The sequence below is a fragment of the Strix uralensis genome, chromosome 2, assembly GCF_047716275.1.
Source record: "Strix uralensis isolate ZFMK-TIS-50842 chromosome 2, bStrUra1, whole genome shotgun sequence".
Classification (NCBI taxonomy): domain Eukaryota; kingdom Metazoa; phylum Chordata; class Aves; order Strigiformes; family Strigidae; genus Strix; species Strix uralensis.
This window is the reverse complement of record NC_133973.1, coordinates 62,515,697-62,534,587: the sequence shown is the minus strand read 5'-3', so window position 1 is coordinate 62,534,587 and position 18,891 is coordinate 62,515,697. Positions and strand designations below refer to the sequence as shown.

The following is an 18,891-nucleotide window of genomic DNA, read 5'->3' as shown; positions in this document are numbered from 1 at the left end:
CTGCACTGCTTGGGGGTGGTGGTGGGGAGGTAGAGGAGCTGGAAATGGAGGGGTGAAGTTGATCCAGGGAAAGTGGTAGGGTAGGGGGGAAAGGTAGTGTTTTCATTTAGCCTTTCTCACCATCCAACTCTATTTTTGGTTGGCAAAAAAAATAAATTCATTTTCCCCAAGTCAAATCTGTTTCGTCTCTGACAGTAAATGGTAAGCGATCTCCCTTTCTTTCTTTTGACCCACAATTCTCCATCTTGTCTCCCCCTGTCCTCCACCGAGGAGGGGCAGTGAGCGAGTAGCTCGGTGGGCAGCTGGCCAAGGTCAACCCACCACCGGGTAACAGAGCGTCAGGGACAATTCTGAAGTCTTTCTCCTCTACTCACAGGAATCAAATCTGTAAAATCTTGGAGAACATGTCTTTGAGTGGCTGGATGGTCTGATAAAAATTGTGATTTTTTTTTTTCTCGGGGTAAAAAGAAACAAACCCAAACAACAAACTGCAACCCATACGGAAAACCCGACGCTTTGCAAAGGCACTTGCGGAGCAGCAGGACGCTGCGGGCTCTCAGGCCGCCGCTTGCTGCTGGTGCTCCCGCGGGACGGCAGCCACCAGTCACCGACACCGCGTTTTCCCGCTTCCCCCCGTTCCCCTCAGCCGCGGGGCTGCGCCACCTCCCCCTCCCGCCGGGCCCCTCCCCCTGGCAGCCACGGCGCCGCCCCGCCCGCCGGCGGGAGGCACCTCCCCGGGGCCGCCCGGTGACGGTTGGGGCGGGGAGGGGGCCGCAGTGTCGCGGTCGCTACGGGAAACGGGGGAAAACCGGAAGCGGGCGGGGCGGGGCGAGGCGGCGGCGGCGCGCGCTGCCAGCCTCTCCCCGCGGGGCGGTCGGGGCCCGGCGCCATGGGCTGCTTCTTCTCCCGCCGCAGGAAGCCGGCCCAGGGCGGCCAGCAGCAGCAGCAGCAAGCGGCGGTGGGAACCGGCCAAGACGCGGCGGCCGGCGAGGAGAAGGCGCCGCAGTACAGCTGGGACCAGCGAGCCAAGGTACCGCCCCGGCCGCGGGCAGCCGGGACCGGGGCTGGGCGGGGGGTATCGGCTGTCCTGGCGGGCAGCGCCCCGCCCGCTTCTGCCGCCCGGGGTTTGCGGGCTGTAGCCGTGGCAGGGCCCCTGCGCCGGGCGGCGGCCACTCGCCACGGCGGGGTGGGGTGCGGTCCGCACTCCGGCAGGGAGCAGCGAGCTCCCCCCGTACCGCTGGTACGGCTCGGTCCCTGCGGTTAAGTGCGTTTATTTAAAACAAAACCAAAACCAAAAAGTATTTAGCCTAAGGATTTTATCAGGCAGTCGTGAATTGTGCAAGCGGAGAGGGAGGCACACCGGATCCTGTGGCCGCCGCCTTGTGCGAGCGCCGGTGCCCGGTGAGGCAGTAGCGTGGCGGCCCCGCTGCGGCTGGCCGGGGCCGGGCAGCTGGCACCGGGAGCTGTGGTGTAGCTCGGAGCCCCCCGGGTGCGTGTGTCACCTGAGGAGACCGGGCTGAGGACAGTCGGTGGGGGGCTGCTGGAGCCTCTCTGAGCCCACGCCCCGCACCCGGTGCTTCAGCGGAGGCATAAAACTTGTGTCTGTGCCCTGGCTGTCAGTAATACTTACTCTTCCTGCTTGGCTGTTCGGGTTGTTGGGCTTTATTTTCTTTAGGTTGTGTTTTTTGGGTGGTGGTTTGGGTTTGGTTTGGGTTTTTTTGAAAGGCTAGAGGAACCAGAACTAGCCTGTCCATCCCTGAAGTGACAGATGAAGACAAATCCTTCCCAGTGCTGTTTCCTGACTCGTTGAAGGCAATCGTGAAGTCTCAAGCAGGCAAGCACTCAAGTGCTGGATGAAATATTATTTCCTCCCACCCTCGTTCCAAGTTTCACTTCCCAAATATATCATGACATCATAACCCTGCTAGGTCTCCCCTCCTCTCCAGCTGCCTTTGGGTGGGGTAAGGAGAAAACAGGGCAGGCCATAAACTTAGTTGATGTGGTTTTAACAAACGAAATCCCCAAACCTTTAGGCCATATTTGACAAGTATAGAAAAGAAAATGTGTGAACTTATTTGAACGCTTACCGTGTTTGTTTTTTAAACTTGGCCAGGTGCTCTAGGGTGTCCCTTAAGTCTTCCAAGCAGATTAAGACAAGCTTAGATGGAGATGAGCTAGAGAGCCTGCGCGTGGCCCAGAGGAATCGGTCCCTTGAGGACAAAGGCAGTTGATCTGTGTTGGGCTTGTTGGTTTGACTTGCTAGTGGATATTTACAGTGTGGTGTTGGGAGAGAGAAGGAGAGGATGGCAGCCTGTTACTTGCATGGAGATTGCTCTCATAGGGAGGGAGCTGTACCAAAACATATTTTAGAGTAGCAGAAGAAATCTTAGCTCTGTGCAAAAGTAAATTACTAAATGATCACTTGAAACCATATTATTTAATTTTAGAGCAAATTCATCAGCTAAAGCTCAACTGATATGAGAGTTTTTACTCTATCTGCTTATATGGTTCTAACTTCTAAAACTAAAAGAACAAAAGTCAGGACATAGAAGCAATTCAGAGAACAGTCAGCCTTGTTGCTAAGGAGATGACTCTTAACCTGCTGGAAGTAGGCTCAAGCTAACAGATGAGGCTATTACAGCACCAACAACCAACCTATCTCTGTGGAGGAAAAAAAAAAAAAATCCTGTAATGTATTGCATGCACAGCAACTTCCTCCTTTTCTATAAAAGCATCTTAGAAACTAGAAAAATCAGTGAGTTTGGACTGTGCTACTGCACTGTGGAAGCTGTCAAATTAGCTGCTTAATTTTGTACTGTACTGCTCAAGAACAGCTATTTAATGTTTAAGCCCATTTCTCTTGCTCTTTCATTGGGCTTTTGGATATAAGCTTAGTACATTAAACCAGGAAAGCAGTACTGAGATGCCTGGCCTTAGGTAAAGGAATACTGAGCTGTTAGAGCGCTAAACTTGTTGATCCCAGCGTGTATTAAGTGATATGAAGTCAGTGTTGATGTAGCTTTAAATATAGTCTCTGATATGTTACACTGTTGTCTATTGCTTTCTCATTTCTCCTGCATCACAAGTATTATTCTTACTTATTTCACAATTTGTGTTTGTTCACAAAGTTAGATTGGAGTCAGTCAGAAAACTTGTGGCATTAAGACTCATTTTGGGTCAAGTGCACTGAATTGTATTCTGAAACCAGAAATGCTGAACTTTGTCAACAGACGTGCTAGCGGTCTTTTGATGTTCATTTCCTGGTACTTTTAATATGTGTCGACACACCATTAGGGCTGGGGGTGTGTTCCTAATTTTAGGCTGTCCTACTCGGTGATGCGGTTCTGGTTATATAGTGCAGTTCTGCAGGCAGGTTTGGCAATTGTTTGCAGTTCTTGTAAGCTCTCTGTATGTTCTCACAGGCAAGTGAGTCTTGCTGCTCAGACACTCCAGCTGTCTCCCTGTAAACTAATGCCATGCTGACACTCTCACTGTAGGCAGAGAAATGTAGGCACACTCATGTGTGTGCTTGTCTGATTAGGGATGTGAAGAGGGGCGACTGCTAGCTGACAGCTGTGCTGGAAGATGATCTGAACCTGAAGAGTTCCTCCAGTGAAACTCTTTCTTCTGCTTCCAGAAGACAGCATTGCTAGTGTAGTCTATTTTAATTATGTTCTGGTGGCAAAAGATGTTTAGCATTGGGTATGGTCTGCTAGTGTAGACCTAGCCAAAGAGTAATACAACGATATCCTAGTGACCATGTAACACTTGTATAATAGTGCCGAAAATGGACCGTGTGGTAGAAAACTCCAAATGCAAACTATTATAAGGTGCTGATAGTTGAATTGACTTTAAGTAAAGCATATGAATTTGAGGGGCCTTTCCAGATTTCTACGTGACCTCATTTAAGTGAGGACAGAAGTCTCTGTTTTTAAGGTATGCAAAAATTAATCAAATTTAGATTGCATCATAAGTCTGCTGGGATCTCTGTAACACTTGCTGACCATTGGGTTCAGAGAACTGTGTGAAAATTACCTGTGGTGCAGTAGAAGAATCAAAGGATCAGCTTATCTTGAAAGCAGAAGGGAAAAGGATGAGTATTCAGTTTCTTGCTGCTCTGGGATTCTTAGTCCAGGAGAATAAGTAGAGCACAGTTTATTACAGAGCCCGTTATCACTGCATCACATCCTGGGGACTTGTTATATGTTGATGTCATTGGGCTGTCGTGAGAGTCCCCTTCTGACCAAGTGTGGGAGAGGAATTTGGTGGTGCTGAGCCCTCCTCAGCCTTCTTCAGCAAGGTTTCTGCCTGAAATCTAAGGTTGTATTTCTGCTCCTGGCCTCCCTTTTCCTTTCCTACCTTACTGCCTTCTGTGTGACTACCTTGTTTACATGCATGACCAGCAGTAACTGAATATGGGTACATATAGACAGGAGCTGGGGTTTTGTGTCTTGTGATGGTAGATACACCCACGTGCTGTGACCTCTGCAGAAGAAACACAAAAGCTACATCATCTTTTTTTCCTGTTGTCTCATGTTCAAAGAAGTAGGATTAGATTAATTGTGATCACAATAGTGTTTAAAGCTTAGAGGGACTTTCCTTCCCAGATGATTTTTCCTTTTAGAAGGGACAAGTACAGTTTCATTCTATGTCAGTTGACTTGCAACTTAACTGCTTTAGTTGATAGGAAACACGCAACTATCATTGCTATGTTGGGCTGTGATGGATGTATTCAAACAGTTAAAAAAACCTCAGAGGTTTAGCTTTCTATATAAATCACAGATAGTCTTTTGCCAATTATCTTACATTTGAGGATTTTGCTGGAATGGTCTGAGCTGATGTGGCTATCTTGAACTATCTAGATCTCATTTAGGTAGCCACTTTATATTTTATTTTGGAATATAAATCGCTTTTTTTTCCTCTAACTAAACAATGAAATGTTTTGTCCTTAAATCCGATGCATCTCCCTTAAGCTTCCCAGTGCACCAGAAGAACTACTGCTGGATTTCTCAAAACGTAGTCTATCAACTGAGAAACAGTCAGCAGGTTCACATTGAACAGTATTTCCAGTTAAGTCAGCTATAGGTGTGTAGTAGCTTCCTTTCTTCTTCCTCTTCTCTTCTCTGCAGTATTTGGCAATGGTTTGCTCCTCAGAAGAGTATGAAAATGACTGGTTTATGCTATTATGGGTACCCTGGAAGAAGCAGAATTTTATAAAAAACAGAATGAAATGTGTCTTCAGACTGTTGTATTGGCCACATTTAAAGTCAAGGTGTGCAGGAGGTGCTCCAAGATGAAAAACTGTATGCTGGTGACTGGAACCTGCACATGCTGTCCCTCTTTTCACCTTTTCTTGTTGCCTAAGAATCTAGAAATCTGCCAGAGGTCAATAACTTCAACAAAGTGTCTCCAGAGGATGTTGGAACTTAATACTTAAGAGCACCAAATCCATGCAGAAGTGTTTAGGCCTGGAAATGCACTTTTCTTGCTTACTTCTTTCCTGTTAATTCTCCTACTGACAAAAACAGTACATAAAGCCTCTTATGTTTGGGTGCCTACCCTAGAGCTCTCTGCAGCTTTTAAAGTCACTGGGTCAGCAGCCAACTCTTGTACATTGTCAACTGTATGTAAGTCCATAGCTGAACCACCATGTGTTGTGGTTTAGAGAGAGAGGGAATGAGTTTTTGAGAATAATATTTAAAAGAGAAGACCTTAGTGTAAGTAGTTTAGAAAGACTTCACAAATTATTGTTTGCTCTGCAGACTAAACCCAGGGGCGAACTGTAATCCATTAAGAACAGCAGTACCTTCTCATATTTGTGGTGGCATTTGTGGTGGCTGACTAAAACACTTTTCCTGATGGATCCAGTGAAAAAGTCTTGTTAAGACATGAACACATACCAGAAAGAGTTCAAGGAGCTGTTGGGATCCTTGGTGATTCTAGGCACAGTTACTAGTAAAAACTGTGAGGGTCTAGTACTTCTAAGTCTTCTTCCAAATGGGAGCTGCCTAGTCATGGTGCCAGTAAACTGGATAACGATGGCTGAAGAGATGTACGTCATCTGCAGCCTTCACGTCTGGCCTCTGACCTTCTTGCAAGACAAGTGTTAGCAGGAAGGAAAGCTGCTTAACACATCTTGCACTTGTTGTAGCAGAACTTTCTAGATTTCAAAGCAACCATGACAAACTTTTGTTTGCCTTCACTTCTCTCCTTTCTTTGTTCTTTAAAATTCCTGCTCCTTACAATTTGTTCTCCAGTCTTTTCTAACAGACATCACCAGTGTCATCACTGATAACCAAAGGTGAGTCTTTTCTACCTCTGTTGAGGGGAAAGAGTATTGTGTAAGCAGGGATTACTTTTTCGTTACCGTATCTAGTTATTTTAGGTCACTCTATGGAGTGATTCCTGAACCTGCACATAGTACTTCTGTTAGAAGGTTTCAGCTTGTCAGCTGTGTCCGTATCTATTAATCGTATCTACTCCAAAAACTCTTTAAATTCAGCTGAGAGCATTAAAATTGTCTCTATAAATACTGTCATTGTTTGGCCTTATACCAGCCTGGGGGAAAAAAGACATTTAAAAATGTATTAAGGCATAGAGAGTGAAGCATCTGTCTGGGTGAGATGGGTGGATTTGGACAAAGTTCTTTGAAGCTTTATCCAAATGCAAAGGATAAATAGATGAGTTATCAAATAGTTGATTTTTTGCTGACTTGCTACATGCTTAAGATTTTACAGCAGAAGTTGCAGCAGGTGAACTGGCAGAGAAATCTACATAGCCCTGGTTATGGTTGTATGAGGCTGCAGATATTACCTTCTTCTCTTGCTTTTGGTTTTCCTAGCCTCCTTTTTTGCTACGTTGCGGAGACAGAGCTGAATAAGCATTTAGTGCTGACTGTCAGGGGAAGGAAGGTGGACGCACTGATTCAATATTAACCTGTTGATGATAGCTGCAGACTTCAGAGATGGTGAGCATGAAACTCCTCAATTAGCATATTAGCAGCTTTTGGATGCATCCTCAAAATCACAGTTCTGGCTTCACACTCCTTTCTCTGGCATGTTTCTTTTACCCAGGGGAAGTGAAACATTCAGATCTGCTACAGTCTCTTGGGTTACCCCCTCCCCACGGGCAATAATCCACTGGGGGGAGAGAGTGTTAAAACTATTTCCTTCAGTCCCTCCACTCTGTACAGCAGTGTTAGTCAATAAATACTATTGGTCTTTAAAAGGAAAATTGCAGTGCAAAATGAAATTGGCAAACTCCCTAGTGTGGTGAACAAACCAAGAAGTAAAATTTGTGTCAGGGCAGAACTCTTAATTCATGTCAGGGAAATAAAATTGAGCTTCTGAATTTGTTAATAGGCTGACTTCTTTTATCATTAAACTCTACTACTACTCTTTCTCAAGCACTCTGGTTTGAAACTGTCTGTAAGCTGTGGGTCAGCTGACTAACCAGTGTTTTTCACCTAGGCCTAAATAAAATGGCAAGATGAAGTTTCACACATCTCTATAAAGGCCACTGTGTTGGACAAGCTAGTGCTGCTTCAGAGGCTTTTTAGAGCAGACCGATTTAGAAGCATGTGCTTAAGGGTGAACTTTCAAAAAAGCTGTAAGTTCTGGAAACTCTGAACTTCTCCTTCCTAAGAGAAGTAACTGTTCCTCTGTACCTGTTTTAAAGGAAGTAAGCCTGTCTCCCAAGGTTATGAAAAAAACCCGGTAACACACATATATATACACACGTGCACACATAAATGTTCTAGGAGATGCCTGGGAAGAACATGTCCGAAAGCAATTTTGATACTTATATTCTCAAGTATGAGAGAATATAAATATCTTATATATGGATCAAATATGTCAGTACATGAGACTTAAGACCTTAGAGGGTTTGAATCCTAATCATACTATGTGGCTGAGTCTCCATGCTGTGTTTCTGATCATTTGAGCCTCCCAAATAGCTTTCCTGGATGTGTACTAGTGGTATTAAATATGATTGAGGGGACACTTCTAGGAAGCCATCTTCATTGTCTCAACTTGCATTTTATTTGGAAGATTGATCAGCTGCAAACCTCCTTTCCTGTCTGAAGGTCAGATATGTTGTATATAAAGGAATACATTTTATTGGTTGGTAGAGACTTCAGCTTCCAGTAACTGTTCTGGACAAAAGTTACCTAGGCTGAGCTGGTTTAGTGAGTGTCTGGCACTAGCCCATCCTGGCTTATGGGTTTTTTTGGTATCTAAATCTCATGTGAATGTTTGAAATGCTGGGGAGGAGGAGGAGGAGGAGGAGTTTCTTACAAATTGGGCTATACAGAAACTGTTGTAATACATTAACACTGATTACGGTGAAGCAAACTTTAGGGCCCTTGGGCTGATAATTGAATAGCAGGTTTGTGAAGTGGTCTTGTGTTAAACTAGTTCAGGTACTTGTATATTTCTAAGTGCTATTTTAATAAGCTTTCACAAGAGGGCAGAGTAGAATTTGCTCGGGGAATTGTAGTTGTCTTGAGACTTACGTATATCTAGAAATGAGCCAGCTCAGATTCCTTTGGTGTTACAACAGCATAGGCTGTATTATTGATGCTGGCCACCTGTATTGCATACCATCCTGGGCACTGTGTGGCTGCTCCCCAACAGAGAGTCTCAGGGAAAGCCACAGTCTCAAGTACCCTTCCCTGGCAAGGGAATGCTGGAGTGTGGAGAGGGAGAGGTCTGTAAATGTGCCCGTTGCACCACCACTGCCGGTTTTTGCTTGTTGTTCGTAGCTAAAACAATCACGTAGCTGTTGTTAGCACAAAAACCTTGGTAGTTGCTAGCACAAGATAATGCTGTGGCACAGATAAGTGAGCTCTTTGTAGTTTGTGAACATAAAAGAGATGCTGCTTGAAAGCAGCAAGGTTTCCTTGCAACATGTTGGGGTGTGGTAAAATGGCCAAGAAAACTACTAGAAAAGGAAATACTGTGTGTCTCTAGCTTTATGAATCTTTCAGTATGTTGGCCAATTCATTTACTGCAGTTATTACGATAACACCCAGGACCATCATCTTTTTTGAAACGCTTTAGAGTCTGTAGAGAACGCTAGCTCCCTCCATCCCCCTTCTTTATTAGAGCACAAACTGAGTTAGTTTTTTTCGTGGAGCATCTCAGAAGTATACTTTCAATTCTTTGTTGTACCTCAGTACTGTGCATTCCAGTAGTTTAGCTAAAAGAGCCGCTTCTGATCTTTCATCACGCTTTGAAGAGTTTTCTGGCCGGTTACCCCATACAATTCAGTGCTACCTCAATTAATACAAATCAGTTGACATTTAGCATTATAGTATTCTCTGTATGTGAAGACTTTCATGTTCTTTTTTTTTCTTTCCTCCTTCAGATTGACCCCAAAGATTACACTTTTTCTGGACTTAAAGATGAAACTGTGGGTCGACTGCCTGGAAAGGTAGCAGGACAACAATTTGTCATTCAGGACTGTGAGAACTGTAGTATCTACATATTTGACCATTCTGCTACAATCACTGTTGATGACTGTGTAAACTGCCAAATCTTTTTAGGACCAATAAAAGGCAGCGTGTTTTTCCGTGACTGCAAAGATTGTAAATGCATAGTGGCCTGCCAACAGTTTCGCACTCGGGACTGCAGGAAGCTGGAGGTATTCTTGTGCTGTGCCACCCAGCCCATTATCGAGTCCTCCACAGGTATGAAATTCGGATGTTTCCAGTACTATTATCCTGAGCTTGCTTTACAGTTTAAAGATGCTGGACTGAGTATCTTCAATAACATATGGAGCAACATCCATGACTTTACCCCTGTGTCAGGAGAAAATAACTGGGGCCTTTTGCCCGAGAATGCTGTAGTCCAAGATTATGTTCCTCTGCCCAGCTCTGAGGAGCTGAAAGCTGTTAGAATTTCTACTGATGCTACGAGGAGCATAATACCAATAACTCGAGGGCAGAGACAGAAAAGCAGCGATGAATCATGTTTGGCTGTGTTTTTTGCTGGTGACTACACAACTGCAAATGCCAGGAAGTTAATTGATGAGGTAAGCAACCTTTCTCTGCATTCAGCTTTTTGAATTTCTAATTGAACTTTTCTCTGGACAGCCTTTGGTGCTCCCTGAAGGGAGAACACAGAGGCTCTGCTTGTCTACTAACCATACTGATCAACTGCACTGTTTAAAACCTTAAAACAAGGTAAGAGACTGGAGCTCATCTGATCAGACAGTTGTTTTACAGCCAACATCCTGTGATTGGCACATCTATCCTCTAATAGTTCCAGTGCACTTTTCCATCATCGTGGCACACCAAAGCTCCATTATGAAGAAAATACATAGTTGATTTGATGAACTTAGCCAAATGTAGAGTAAGTGATTGGCAAAGCTTGTGAAAGGGGTATAGCCAATTACCTTGCTAGGTTATCACCCTGACAATCATAGCTAACAAAACAGTATGTCCTGAAAGTTTTTCCAGGAATAACAGAGACTTAAAAAAAAAAAAAAAAAAATTACATTGCATCCCCCTTGCCACCCAGTATTGGAATTTTTTTCTGGAAGAGGCAGTGAGTGTTTGTCACAGCTGGTCAGCTGTCTTTGATTACTTAAATAGCTGGTGCTGTCTTTTTTTTTTTTTTTTTTTTCCTGTGAGGCAGCAGCTCCTAAACTTGGCTGAGTTTGGGCTTTCCTGGGGCTCAAATCTGGGAGTGGCTGGCTACTTTTAGCACCCCAGAGTGCCAGGGATGACAGAGCAGAGCCAGTAACCGTGAGCTACAGCTTCTAAGAAGCTATATTCTTCTGCTATCTGCAAAAGCTGCTGATCCCAGTGTTGTATGATCAGTAAAATAACCGATGGAGCTCTTTCCTTGCAGTTAACAACCCAAGGGAAAGAAAGCTGTAGGGTGTTTCCATGTTCTCACCACTGCCCCGTTGGATTTTTTTGGAATTGAGTTACTAATGAGTACTTGAGTGAAGGGAGATAATGATACTTATGGGTTGGGTTTTTTTTCTGAAGAAGGAATAGCTGCAGTAAAGAGGATGTGTTCTCCTGTGTTAGTAACTCTTTAGAAGTTAGAGTTCAGAAGACAGTAAATGGCTAGTTAATGAGATTCTATGGAGATATTACTGCTGTATAGATTAATGGATGCAAATTAATATGATATAAATACAGTTGTTCCTTCTCCACATGCTTTTAGTTTCGTATTAGATTTGAAGTAAAAAGCTGTGTGTATTCTAAAGTTTGTAACTATTTTTCCAAAATGGAAAACTTCAGCAGTGGATAGATGAGTCTCAGCTAATGCTTGACTGAACTATTGCAGACTAATGAGAACTGCTTGACTCCAGATGCTGAATGCTTTTAAATCCCATTAGTTTCAGCTTGTGAGGGATTGTGGGAAAAAAAACACAACCCTGGGCCGTAATATAAAACAAAAACATTCACATTTACTCCTCTAGGTGCACTAGGGCAGAGGAGAAAGTCTGGATGAATGGAATAAAAATAAACAGAAATGTAGAAAGAGCAAATGGTCTTTGAAAAGAGCAAAAAGGGTCCCTTTGCTCTGTGGCTTAATGTGTTTGGGGAAAATGGGTCTATTCCAGTGTAACCTGGATACTCGAGCTGAACTCTTGCCTTAGAAGCATTTCTAACATGAACTCTCTCTCTGTTAACAGATGACTGGTAAAGGCTTTCAGCTGGTACAGACTAAAGAAGTCTCAATGAAGGCAGAGGATGCTCACAGAGTTTTCCAACAGTGCGCATCAGAATTCATTCCACTGCTTGAAAAAGGTGAGTTTGTGTTGTTTTCTTTCTCTTGATATAGAACTCTGGCTGTCATTACAGAGTTCTGGAGAAGAAAGGGGAACGAAGGAGAAATTTGCATTTCAAGGCCATAGTGTAAAGCCAGTTGAGATGAGTTTTGGAAGCCTCAGTGAGGCCTTAAGCAAAACTCCTAAAGGCATCAGAAAAGAGCTATTCCACATGTATTTTGTGGCTCTGCCCCACCTCTAGTGGTCCAGCTGCATAGCCCAGGAGCAGTGGCAGATGCAGATCTGTCTGTGGTGGTCAGAAGGAGCTCGTGCTTTTAGACTGTTTTGAACTTATCACCACTGCTGCTCAACCACCTCGATGTTCAGTGTTTCTGTATACGTATTTAAGCAAATCGGTATAGACATGTATAAAGCAGGCAAGTGTTAAGTTCTTGTTTGTCACTGGTGTACTGTCAGAATATTTCAAAAGCCTTTTTATTGATCTGACTAATTGGTTTTTGTCTCTTCCTGAAGAAGTACTGACATCTCGCCATCTGTTACATGCTAAAGCTCAATACATGCTCCCAAACTTAGTAGCAACATGTGGGTTTTTTAGAGTAAGATGTCTGTGGTGCTCATGGCAAGAATAGGATAAAAGTTACTGTACTTATTAGACAAGAGTCTAGTTTAAGGGTTAATTTGCACCCATGTGGGAAGAAATAGCATGTTCAGAACGAAACCAGAGAAAGGGGATCTGCAAATAGTGGGTGAGAACAGGTTTAAAAATCAGGCAGTTTGCTATATTAGGAGAGGCAAAAATGCCTGAATGACTCAGTCCTACTCCAGATGTCTGTGAAATGGCTCACTATTTGAGCAATATAGTCTGACTCACTTCCATGATGCCCTGCGCTCCTTAGAGTTTTTGTGTCATTGCTGCCTTTCCAGAAGTAAACCTGGAATCCTGCCAGAATCTCTGCAAAAACAATCATGGAATTCCAGATAATTTATTCTCGGGTAACACTGTACTTTGAAGCTATGGTTAAGTGTTTTTAATTCTTTATCCTGCATTATGGCAGCTCAAGTGAAAAACATAAAATGCTTCTTGCAAGCTTCACAATTCCCTATGGGTTGAGAGATCTACTGTTTCAATGCCAAGCTTAAAAGTAGTATTGATTCTAGATGAAACTGTTTTCTAGGTCCAGTGGTTGCTTTGGAGTTCGATGGAGATGGTGCTGTGGAAGGATGTCAGAGCACTATAAATGATGTTTTTAGTGGGACCAAGGTAAGCTGATGTATTGCTTTTATTGGCAGAAAATTTTACAGAGCGTCTAGGATATTTCACGGTCAAGCTGTAGTGTTGATGTACTGCACAATCTTTTTAGGTTTCTGAATAGTGAAATCTGAATATCCTATTTTTTTGTTGTTTTGTTTGTTATTTTTGTACTCAAAACTCAAGTTGCTTGTCAGAGAAGAAAAATGGCCCCAGGAAAGAGAGTACTAAATCCCCATTTCCAACAAAGAATAGAAGATTTCCACTTAAAACTGTTATTTCACATAATAGTAAAAACAAGTTCTATAAATATAGTGGAGAAAAGCTCTGCTCCAAGTCTTATACTGAAGTCTGCTTTGTGATGTCCTAGTCTATTAAACCCCAACAAAGATAATATGATGGGATTTCAACTTTTTTCAAGGTTTACTTTTGCTGTGTAGGGTATTGCAGAATGCCTTCCTTCAAAGGCATTTTTCTTTTTTCTGCTGCCAGCTTGTTTCACTGTAGCTTCTTTACACCACACCTCTTCTTTGCTTGCTGTCCCCCTTCCTCTAAATGGCAATGGTTTTGACAGAGTTTCTGGAAACAATTAGAGCACCCTGATAACAAGAAAGTGACAAACCCTTTGCTTTCAAGTAGCTGTTCAAAGAACACTAGAATGTCTTTGAGACATAGTGTCCATACAGATGCTTTCTGTCTTTCCTTTCTAAAGAGTTACTCAGAACTACACTACCCAGTTTGTGAAAAACAGTCGCCTTGTAAGAAGTCATCTCAAAAGCAGCTAATGTTTGCTTTTTTCGCATTTGCTATTGCACCAGCAAAAACCTGATGTGTGTTGGCCTTAATTTGGCACTGAGTCTGGAGAAAACTAGAACTGGGCAGTGTTATGATATTACTGATTATTCTTGTGAAAGTCATCGCTATTCTTGTCAAAAGTCATCACTGCATATTTTACCATAAAACTGGGCTCTTTAAGCAGGAGCTTCCAGTGGCTTTTTTTAGTGTGGTTAACATATTTTTTTTCATACAGAACAAAGCTGATACGCAGAGGTAATTCACTGGTTCATCTAGACCTTCTTCTCTATTCAAAGACTGAAGTGGTATTAATTAGTAGAACAAATAAAATTTTGTATTTTCCTCACTAAAATGACTGGTATCTGTTGTTATAACACTGAATGGCCTGATCTGCAATGCATCCAGAAACTTGAGACTGTGTGCTTCATGCTTTGAAGTAAACATTGTTCTTGGAGGTGATCTGTAGAGTTTGGATTCAGTTCCAAATGTGAAATTACTTACTGCATCTGGATTTAAAACCTCTGTTTACAGCCTGTTTCCATAGGAAAATCTACCTCGCTTATTAAACACTTGCTGCACTGAATTAAGAAGCAGAACCTTGGGCTTCCTGAGAAATATATATCTTTATTTAGACTAAATGTAACTCCAAAACTTCTGATAAACACAAGGCTTGGGCATGTATCCCTAGATAACTGAATATCATGAATATACATTTCTTTAGAAAATTTCTTTCTTTCTTGGGACATAATTTAGAAGCACTTTCAGGAGTAAGAAACTTCAGACTTATTACTATCAGAAGGTTCAGGAATGCTTTATAAAATAGTTCTACCTCATTGCTGGCTGCCCTTATCATGCTTGAGAGTTGTTATAGTGCTCAGAAAGAATTACAGGTATCATTGATCAAGAAACAATGACAGAAGCACTTAGGAAGACATGTATCCTGTAAGACTTTGCAGGAGATTAATATGCTTTTCAGCAGGTGGCTACATTTGCATTTGAAAACCACAGTTAAAAATTTTTAAATTCATCTGTTAATAACCTTAATTTCACCGGGTTTTTGTTTCTGAAATAAATGTGATAAACAACTCTAGATACTCTAATGAAGTTCTTCAGCAGTAGCACCACACTAGTTTTTTGAGCCGCTTGGTAGAAACGATGTGTTAGAAGGAGAGCTCTATGCTATGCACTTAAGAAGACTGCCTATTTGTGTGGACTAGGTAGGTCTGCACTCTTTACCTCTGACATTCTTTCTGATGTGACTTTTTTGGCGTGCTTTCTAGTGTTGTTCCTTCATCTCATCACTTATACATACAATTTACATTTTTCAGATTATTTTAATATCTTGGTAGGGAAGGATAGTGAAAGAAGTTATTTAATTGTTGTGACCATGTTACTAGTCACTGTCACACTAAACAACTGCCAAATAATTAGTAGATGTACTCAAGTCCCTTCAAACAGGAGTCTACCATGTGTCCAAGCAACAGTCTAGGAAACTACTTGCTTTGTGATGATACTTTTTTTTTAAATCAGAAATTTACTGGACAACAGGATATTCATCTTAAAACACAGTTTAATTAAAACAATTCATAGTTTACACTGACATGGTATTCTGAGCTGAAGCAGAAAAGTGGTGACTGTAGGAGCATAGTCATCTGAAATAACCCATTCCTGCAGTCCCAGTGCACTTCAGTTGGCTGTGCTGACACTGATATGCTGAGACAGTGATGATTTCCTCCTGAGGTATAGAAAATAAAAGATAGTAAGACCTTGAATTTTTGATTGAGGCTATCACTTGCGTGTTCAGATTGATGAACAGCCACAACACTGTTGCACTGAACTATTTGGGCATTGCCTAAGGCATTTGTAGTTGATTTGCTGAAAGCTTTCAAAGATGACTGTCCTAGAGCTTGGACTTTCACATGCACTGATCAATTTTACAAAATGCAAATGTAATTGAAGTTATTTAAAAAAAAATCATCTGATGAAGAAGCAACTACATTTTTTGAGCAGAATATAGTGCCAGTGAGTCTTTCTTATAAACCCTGCCTTTCTGTTAAAGGAAATCTTAATGGCAGACTAAAATTTTCGTGCGTGTGTTTTTTCCCTTCCTCTCCTGGACAGTTTGACTTTACCAAGCAAAATTCATCTAAATGGACACTAGCTGAAGCTGTGACCCCTGAACGATGGAGCCCAAAACTTTTCATTCCCACCAGTGGAAGGCTAGGGTTACTGCAGCTAGGATGTCTGCTTGGAACAGGTGACCGTAACAAAGGGTGCATCAGGGCAGAGAGAATTCTAGGACTACTCTATCATGCTGTGAAAACCAGCAGAGTTGTGCCTCTTGTGAAATGCAAAAATAAAAATAACCATTACTGGCTGCGAATGAGCAAAGATTACTTGAACTTCTTTATTACTGATGCATAACTATTTTCTTGTTTAATAAAACAGATTTTTGTATCAGAGAGCAAGGCATCAGCATCTCAAGATGTGGACAATTTCTACAACTTTGCTGACATGCAGATGGGAATGTGAGGTTTAACATGAAGGTGTTCATATACGGTTTGTCTCAGAACTTGGATGTCACTTCGCTTGAATATTGCAGTAGTATCTGATAAGTTTTGTCATTTGGTTTTGTATTTCTCATATATCCCTTTTATAAAGCTATTGGTGGTTTTAATACCATATTACCTGAACTGGAGTAAATGGCATAGCTCCCCGTGTGCGTTGTGTTTGAAACTTTCAACTCCAAAAACAGTGGAGATTTTCTACTAACTTTTCACAGTGATTTCTAAACTTCTGTTCACACTTGAATATTTCTTGTCAACACCTAATGGTAATACATATTTGAAAAGTGCAAATCCAAAAATCCAAATGTGATGCAGTAGTAATTGTTGTCTTTAACTTGGACACAAAAGTGCGTTTAGGTGGAACTCACTGTTCAAAACTTTCCCACATGCAAATTTTTCTTCACTGGGGGCCATGGAGGAAGCTGTAGTCATTGACTTTTTCTGAAAACCTAGTCTGAAATGAATTCTCCTTATAGCATGCTTTCAGAAGCAGTGCGTGACTTAAAATGTACATCTGGCTTACTCTGCTTCAGCATATTTTTTGAATAAAGTTGTTTGCAACAGCATTTATGCTGAGAGTTGTCATAACAGCATTCTGGTAAGTGAGCACTTGCCAGGCTTTTCTGCTTTGAGGTGAACTCAGCATGAGTGCTCTGCTGAAGATGCTCTAAGGTCCACTCAGGGTCTCTGGCAATAGAGCTGCCTCTGATATTCCTAAGTCACATATGGGATATACATGAGGTTCCCTTGGACTCAGAACAGTAAGTCTCTGGCACTGTTGTTGTTTGCTAGAAGGGACATACAGCAACCAGGTGTCAGAGAAGGGCTCTGATGGCGTTAAAAAAAGCTCTTCCTCGCTAGACCCCAGGAGAAGGGTTTTACACTCAGTAGTAGTACTGAAAATTTGGCTGTGAAGTACTATACGCTGCTGTAGGGTTTATTTTGGGTTAATTCTAAAAACAGACTGAAGAAGTGCTACTAGCATTTTGGAAGATGCATTTGAATAGTGATCAGCAAGGATGCTTATTGCTATATAGTGCATATTAGAATGCAAATCTATATGGATATTAAATACATGATTGATTTATTTTTGCATATTACATCATTACTGATTTTTCTACATGAACTTATAGTTTATGTCCAGGTTTACAAGCCTTCTGTAGTACTTGAACGGATTGTGCGTGCAGATGCACAAAACCAAATTTATTAATTAAAACTGTGGCTTGCCAGTTTATGTAGCCCTTACAATCCATTGAACAGACTGGGGCTGTGTTGAGGTGCTAAAGCAATAATTTCATCATTATGGTCATCAGTCAAAAGGGAAGATCTTGTGCATCTTAGCTGAAAATGAGTCTCGACTCATCAGTTTCACAGCTCTGGAGCTCCAACAGTGGGTGGCTAAAAACACATCTCTTTCTAATTTTTTAGAATTAGCACATGAAAGAATCTGTTCTCTTGAAATTCATAATTCTGTCATGCCCAAGAGATGTTCTGAGCTGTTACTTTGTTGCTACTAGGCAAATGCTAGCCCTTAGTTTAAACTATATACCTAGAATATGTCCTTAGGACTTCTTGTTAAAGTTATGCATAGATTAAATATGGAAGAGTGTCTCCTGAAGTCACTAAACCACTGGTGTGCTGAAGGTAAGAAAAACGTCACTCCTGTGAAATGTTTTTATTTGACAAAGTGAAATAAAATCAAACTGCCACCAGAATCTGACTGGTAGCGGAAATTACCACTTATTTGCACTTAGCCAGCCAGGATTTCTTTTGTATGTGTGAGGAGAGGCTGTGAAAACAGCAAAAAGTCTTAGATTGGTCAAAGTACTAGCGCAACTCATTGATGAATATTTGCAGGATTTATTCTAGACACGTACAGTAAATGTATCTTTCTGGTACGGACAGTACATTAAAACTGTGTAATGTACTTCAGAAATGTCATTGTGTAATTTATCTAAGCAGTGCATATATTGGACCATCTTGGTCTCTAAACTTTTATGTGTAATATTTCCAAACTTATACGCTGACACATGATTATATGTATGTCTATAGTTTATTTTTTGTATCATCAACCTACTCTGGAAACAAAGTGCTAAATTGATTTTTGTGACTACTTTTGCTGGAGGACAGGATGATTAATTGAAAATTAATCTAGGCTTGAAACAGTGGAAAAACTTTTCTACATGCCAGGAAAGAGCAGAGTGTTGCTTTTTTTTTATTTACATTGATAGCCTGCTTACCAACAAAGAGTTTTAATAATAAAAACCTAAATAATGAAGGAGTTTCTCAAGCCAATTATTAATCTTTTGACTTCAATTTCTTGCTAAGAGATGTTAAGAACACTTCTAGCCTAAGCATTGGTACGCATTACAGAATGGTATGTGCTTCATGTAGTCTTTGTATGTTTGTTGTATAGCTTTTTATGTAATTTGTATTGCACTGTGAATGTGATTGATAATAAACATTGAAAAAATAAACTGGATTCTGGAAGACTTTTTAAAATCACAAAATATTGCAAAGCATAATTACATT

At 41.6% G+C, this 18,891-nt stretch overlaps 1 protein-coding gene across 3 annotated transcripts; it reads left to right on the top strand.

The window, feature by feature from the left end:
* The first annotated feature begins 738 nt into the window (after positions 1-738).
* RP2 (RP2 activator of ARL3 GTPase) lies at positions 739-18,836 on the top strand. Of its 3 annotated transcripts, none has more exons than XM_074858961.1 (6): positions 881-1,030; positions 6,842-6,967; positions 9,367-10,032; positions 11,653-11,767; positions 12,924-13,009; positions 16,241-18,836. In XM_074858961.1, the coding sequence occupies exons 2-6, from the start codon at positions 6,965-6,967 to the stop codon at positions 16,322-16,324; spliced, it is 954 nt and encodes a 317-aa protein (XP_074715062.1). In that variant the 5' UTR covers positions 881-1,030; positions 6,842-6,964; the 3' UTR covers positions 16,325-18,836. The 3 variants fall into 3 exon arrangements, with proteins under 3 accessions (XP_074715061.1, XP_074715062.1, XP_074715063.1); XM_074858962.1 differs by lacking the exon at positions 881-1,030 and adding an exon at positions 6,285-6,301; XM_074858960.1 differs by lacking the exon at positions 6,842-6,967 and having other exon boundaries at positions 739-1,030.
* The last annotated feature ends 55 nt before the right edge of the window (positions 18,837-18,891 follow it).

Excerpts from the sequence above, each read along its gene's own strand:
- RP2 (XM_074858960.1), top strand. The coding sequence starts at position 890 with ATGGGCTGCTTCTTCTCCCGCCGCAGGAAGCCGGCCCAGGGCGGCCAG. Across the intron at positions 1,031-9,366 it reads GCTGGGACCAGCGAGCCAAG|ATTGACCCCAAAGATTACAC; the intron begins GTACCGCCCCGG and ends TTCCTCCTTCAG. Across the intron at positions 13,010-16,240 it reads ATGTTTTTAGTGGGACCAAG|ATTTTTGTATCAGAGAGCAA; the intron begins GTAAGCTGATGT and ends TTAATAAAACAG.